General features: G+C 37.2%; 1 protein-coding gene across 1 annotated transcript; it reads left to right on the forward strand.

Annotated features, from left to right (window-relative positions):
* Positions 1–729: 729 nt before the first annotated feature.
* LOC102476826 (olfactory receptor 9I1) lies at positions 730–1,671 on the forward strand. The gene has a single exon (XM_006160860.1). It carries the CDS (start codon positions 730–732, stop codon positions 1,669–1,671), a length of 942 nt encoding a protein of 313 aa, XP_006160922.1.
* Positions 1,672–6,598: the final 4,927 nt, after the last annotated feature.

Genomic DNA, 6,598 nt, shown 5'->3' on the forward strand with positions numbered 1-6,598 from the left:
CACTTATGCCCACCAAAAACAACCCCAAAGAAAGGTAGAGTTGATGTTGGGACTCTAGGGGGCTCTGAACATGGAGATGAGATGATTTCAGAATGTACATGGACCTAGAAGAAGTATGTCATCCATGATATCCAAAAACTTAGAAAAAATAACTCTAAGTGTGTGAGTCACACAATGTGCCATGCATGGTATGTAAATTATGTCCTCCACGATAATATTGTGACTTTGGCATTGTAATCCTCATTTAAGCAAGAAGGAAGATGAGGTTTAGAAAGGTTAATTAACTTTCTTAAGGTTTGAAGGGATTTAAGCCTACGTCTAATTTCAAAGTCCGTGTCCTTAATTCTGTATTACTCGGGTTTCTGCAACAAAGTGAGCTTTGCATGAAGCTAATATAGGTTTTCCATTTGGGACCTGTCAGAAGTTTGCAAGTGTCTAAGAAACTGAGTTCTAGCCCTGACTTTGGCTGTTTACTGACTGGAATCTGGATCTTGTCACTTCTCCTCTTTGATCTTCATATTCTTCTATCAAAATTGAGATAAAAATATATGCTGCAAGGATTTTTGAAGAATCAAGAGAAATAAAGTTTGTGAAAAATATGAAGTGCTTTATGAATCTAAAAAGACTATTATCATTAATGATAGTAATTATGCTATGGTCACTTTATCTTCAATGACAGTTACAACATTTTCTTTTTCTTTTTAAATTTTACCAGGTGACCTTGGCTTCATGGCAGAGAATGGTACCGAGGTGATGGAATTTGTTCTGATGGGATTCCAGCTGCAGGCAGAACTGCAGAGGGGTCTCTTCTTTGTGTTTCTAGTCCTTTATCTCATCACCATTGGAGGCAATGTGGGCATGATTGTGCTAATTCAGAGAGACTCTCGACTCCAGACTCCTATGTACTTTTTCCTCAGCCACCTTTCCTTCCTGGACATTTGTTACTCTTCTGTTATTGTCCCTCAGTTACTTGAGACCTTGGCGACTGAGGTGATGGTCATCACTTTTGAACGCTGTGCCACTCAGTTCTTCTTTTTCACACTCTGTGCCAGCACCGAATGTTTCCTTTTGGCTGTGATGGCCTATGACCGTTACGTGGCTGTGTGCAACCCCCTTCTCTATACCACAGCTATGACACCACAGACTCGCCTGGGGCTGGTGGCTGGAGCATATGCTGGTGCAATGGTGAATTCTGTGATCCGTACTGGGTGTACCTTCTCGATCTCCTTCTGTAAGTCCAACTATGTGGACTTCTTCTTTTGTGACCTTCCACCCCTGCTAAAGCTTGCCTGTAGTGAGACCAGGCCACGGGAGTGGGTAATCTACATCTTAGCTTTCTTGGTTATCACGATTAGCATTTCAGTGATCCTTATTTCCTACCTATTCATCATCCGGGCTATTCTGAAGATTCGTACAGCAGGTGGCAAAGCCAAGACCTTCTCCACCTGTGCTTCTCACATGACTGCAGTGACTCTTTTCTTTGGAACTCTCATATTCATATACCTGAAAGGTAACATGGGCAAATCCCTTGGGGAAGACAAGATTGTGTCAGTATTTTACACGGTGGTCATTCCCATGCTAAACCCAATGATCTATAGTCTGAGAAACAAGGAGGTGAAAGAGGCTCTGAAGAAAGTTTTCAATAGGATGCGGGTTTCCCAATCAGAGTAAAACTGGAACATCAACCAGAAGCTCCTGAAACATTTTTTTGGCTTTTGCTTTGTGCCTTTAACACAATCAGATTTCATAATTGTGAAGACATATTGAGTCAGAAAAATGTAGATTTGGATTCCAGGACTTTCTTTATTAGCTCTGCCCTTAAGTTAGAAACCCTCTGCCTCAGTTTTCTCATCAGGACAAGTTTCTGCCTTGCTACGATTTAAGATCAGGAGATCTTTAACCAGGATCAAGAGAGATGGTATGCCAAAGGATTTTGTAAATCATAACACGCTATAAAATATCTAAAATTTCTTGACTGTTCTGTGTATTGGAGAGTGTTTTTTCAGCTACTTGAATTTTTTTCCTATTAAGTTCATTTTGTACCTACAATTACAAAACAACAGCTCATTGTTTACATAGTTTAAGCAATGAAATTCATTGTAGACGTTAGCATGGGTATCAGCCTTCACCAGAGAAAACTTCTTAACGTTCAGTCATATCTATTTTAGGCATTTGCATGGAAAATACAAGCAGCTAAACAGAATAAGAAAAAAAAAAAGGTGAAAAGAGATATGAACTGGAAAATGCTCAACTAGAATATGTTAGGTTACTTATTAAGCTGGCATAGAGGGGGACCAGCAGTTAGCGTAATGGCTATGTCACTGGACTCTGACGTAGTCAACCATGGTTCGTGTCCCGGACCCGGTGGCTTAAAACTCACGCCAGGCACATGTGTGTGCATGCCCAAGATCCTGAGAGGAGAATGGAGGAGAAGGGATTGCAGCGTGGCCATCCCCCGTGGGGGATGATTTCTCGCTTTCTGTCTCTCTGTCTCTCTCTGTCTGTCTGGCGAGCGCATGCACCCTATAGCAAAAAAAAAAAAAAAAGATGAAAAGATGGCATAGAGGACTCAGACACTGTATAATGAAAGAAACTTGTAGAGATCTGCATTAATTTTTGGAAACAATTTGAACTTGATATAGGAACTGCACTAAGTTATTATATATAACTGTAATTTTTTTGATCACTAAAGGCCAGAAGTTCTATTTTATTTCTGAAGCATTGTTCATGGATCATCTGCCTCAATTAACTCAAATTATTTCCTATTCTCCAGTAATAAGACTACCTACTTTCAGCACCACCTACTTTCATGTTCTCTAGGGCATTTACTTTATTGTCAGAAGACAAATATCTGTGAATCTGACTTCTGCCTTTTAATGACCACTACTAGAAATATCACTGAGAGGATATCTCCATGGAGACATCACAACTTTATTCACCATGTCAGTAAATATTTACTAACTGTATGTATCAGACATGATATTAGATTCAGAATATAGTAATACTTAAGATAGCCATGGAGATTAGAATGTGGGGCATAGACAAATATTAAACAATTACACAGTTAATATTTTTACAGTTTTGTAAAGTGGATATTATTATACTATATAATAGGGTTTTGATATAATATGGTGTGGTCAGAAAAAGCTTCCCTGAGGAACTAACATTTCAACAAAAGTCTAAAAATAATTATAACATAGTCATGGGTTGGGAGACTATAGATGGAAAGAGTTGAAAATGCAAAGGCTTGTGAAACGAGATGCCTTAAGGAAATAAGAGAAGCCAGAGTGACTGTAATCTGAGTGTGTGTCTTTGTGTGTGTGTGGCAGGGGAGTAGGGTGGGGGGACTTAGTGTGAATTCAGGAGAAAACAAGTCAAAGAACCTCATAGATTTACTTAGGGACTTGTAGATTTTATTCCATGAGCAGGTGGTGAAATGGTTGGATCTGAACTTAAAAAGATCACTTTGGCTGCAGCATGATGGTGGGAAGAGGACTGTCAGTGGTGGAGATGGAGGGAATTAGATTAGTTTCATCTAAGATATAACAACTGGTGTATCTTGGTGCATGGCATTTGATTTTCCAGCCACATAATATGCTTCAGTCTAGAATACATGTCAGGTGAAAGAAAGCTCATAGTTCTAAGACCATCAAGTCAAAATATGAAGAAGTGGACAAAATGCTAGACAATGGGTTTACTATTTTGGTGGTGATAGAGGCAATTTCATATCCCTACCAACTTCTACTCTGAGAGTAGTAGTGTTATGTTTTGGATAATGGTTTGTACCCCAAGGTTTATGTTTTGGAATTTGACCTTAGTGGGCAATGATTTGATGACACTGTCTCCCCCATCCCCATCCCACCAATTACAAAGGTGTTAAGTGAAAACGTAATCCCTTCATGGTGTCCGAGAGCAGGGCCATTGGGTGTGATGAAGGCACTAGGGTTGGGGCTCCATGACAGCTCTGATGGATGTATGAGGAGAGGAAAGGAAGCAGGCAGAAGCTATGTGGATACAGACCATGCTCTGCTCTGCTTGAAATTCTGCCTTCCACTATTTTGTGATGCCTTTAGACTTTCCAGGCACCAGAATCATGTATTTTTCAAATAAACTTAAATTTTCCTTATAAATAACCAAGTCTCAGTTATTTCTGTCAGTAATACAATAACAGACTAAGATATATAAATGAATCATCTTTGATGTGTGTACAGTATTTGGTGTATACAATTGCTTCAGATAATCACCAAGTGTATAAAAATAAAGCTTAAATGTTTTAGTGGCCTACCTTCTGATTACTGCAGAAGACACTGGAAGGAAGGACACGTATGTTGTATTGCCAATTACATATGTTAATAGATGAATAAAAACATTCATAAATCATATATTGTTTGTTAGGTTCTATGCTGAGTTTTCACTTATCTCACTTAAAGTTGTCATTCTTAAAATAAAAACAACAAGTCTCATTGTGAAAATAAACTCTATACAGCTTTGTTTTTCTTTTTTTAATTTGTAAAGGGTTTGTGCTCTCACCAGACAGAGGCAGAAAAAAAGTGATAAAGATGAGAAAGAGAGAGATAAAAAATAAGAAAGCACCTCACATGAGGGATGGTCATTCCACAATCCCTTCTCCTCCATTTGTTTCTCCTTTTGGGATTTTTGGACACACACATACAAACATGCACACTTGCGCACATGTGTGTGCATGCACACATGCCCAGCATGTTTCTAAAGCCACAGGGTCTGGGACTTGGCACAGTCAGTCATGTGGCATCGAGATCTCATAACCACCAGGCCTCTGGCTGGTCCACAAATCTTTTACAAATAGAATTCAGCTAGTAATCTTAAATTGTTTTCTTTAGTCCCCCTTTCAACTTGCAGGTGTGTTTCTTTTAAAACTGGGCTTTGGCATTATAATTTTTCAGTTGTAATACTTTGGCCTCAGTTTACCAAAAATCCTGGAAAAATGAAGGAGACTCTCTCTGAACTGACTCATTTAATTCAATAAATCAACAGATTAAACAAAACCCTATAATCTTAAAGCAACACTAATATTTTAAATGTGAATTTATATTTTTCACATATTTTATTTTTTATTTTAAGGAATTATTTTATATGTATTAATGAATGAATGAGTGTTGGTGTAAAGACAGATGAACTCGATTGTCAGCATAAGGGTATAGGTGCAGAGTAGAATGATGGAGTATAATTCATATAGCATATCATCCTGGGTCTTTAGCAGAGCGTGTATTTGTACATTTATGAGGGGATTTCTAAATTTTTGTGAAAAAAATTGAGTTCAAATACAAATTTATTTTGGCGCAAATTTTTTTTTTTTAATCCATGTTAGTTGTTTCTTAATATACATTTTCTATGAACTTTAGGAAGATCGCCCTCATGCTTTTGTGTATGGGTATGAATATCACTAGAGAGAGTCACAGTTCTTCAGATAAGTGTAAAAACAGCCACATTTGTTCTTGCTTGTTATAAAGAGCAATACAGAAATACTTCTCAGTGTTCTTTTTCTTTCCCCTTGCTTAAATTCTACTTGTTTATCTTGCATAGAAGGGGAAATGCCCTCAGAGCCATGTCTGAATTACATCAAGGAAAGTAGTTCAAGCCTCAACGCCACCATCCCCTCTGAATTTCCTACACCTTTTTAGTGGCAGGGGGGTAGAAAGAGGTTTTAAAGGTTTTTACTGGTGGTGGAATTCAAAGTGGATAAGGTACCTCTAAGTTCTGAATTTCATTTTGCCTAATGCTGAGTTAAAGCCTCAAGTAATATTTTCTTCCAAATCTTACTTAGGTATAGAGTATGAGGAGGATAAATACATGAAAAATTGGGGAAAGCTGACAGAAAGTTGAAAGGAAACTAGGCTACCTTCTTCTCTGTGGTGGATCTGCAAGGGTGCTTGTGGAGATCAAGATGTTTTATGGACATTATACAAGTCATCCTTTTAATCTTATTGGGAAAGAAAATCTCAGCTACTTCCACTTATTTCTCCTTTAAAAATCATGAAGTTTTCTGAAAATACTTGAAAAGAACATTGTGTTATTTTCTTTCTCTCAACGTATCTTTGTCCTTATTTAAAACATAGTAGTGCAAACAGGAAACAAAACAAACAAAAAACAAATCCCAAAACCCCAACAGTAACAGTAGTAAAAAAGAAATTTATTTTATTTTCTTATAATGAAATGACGAGACTTTTAATTCTATCCTTTTTAATTTTTTTTTATTTTATTATCATCATAATCTTCTTTCTATTACAGTAGATTACATATAACTTTACATTGACTTCCATTGCTTTTTTCAAAAGGGAATGCCATGCATGTCAGTCAATACAGAGATATCAATCTCCCTGCTTTATCATTCAATATCTTTTCCATGCTTTTCCCAATAATTATTATTATAATTTTTTTAGACAGTCAATCACTATTTCTCGTTTTGCTTATTAAAAAGACTTCACCCATCATGAAATATTTCCCAGACCAGTTCAGTTGAGAATACTATACATGTCATCATCAACAGGTAATAAACCATATCTATTTCTCATTAACATCCTGCCTCTCTATTGTTCACTGCTGTCTTTATCCTCTTCTC

The sequence above is a fragment of the Tupaia chinensis genome, unplaced genomic scaffold, assembly GCF_000334495.1.
Source record: "Tupaia chinensis unplaced genomic scaffold, TupChi_1.0 Scaffold000709_1, whole genome shotgun sequence".
NCBI classification, from domain to species: domain Eukaryota; kingdom Metazoa; phylum Chordata; class Mammalia; order Scandentia; family Tupaiidae; genus Tupaia; species Tupaia belangeri.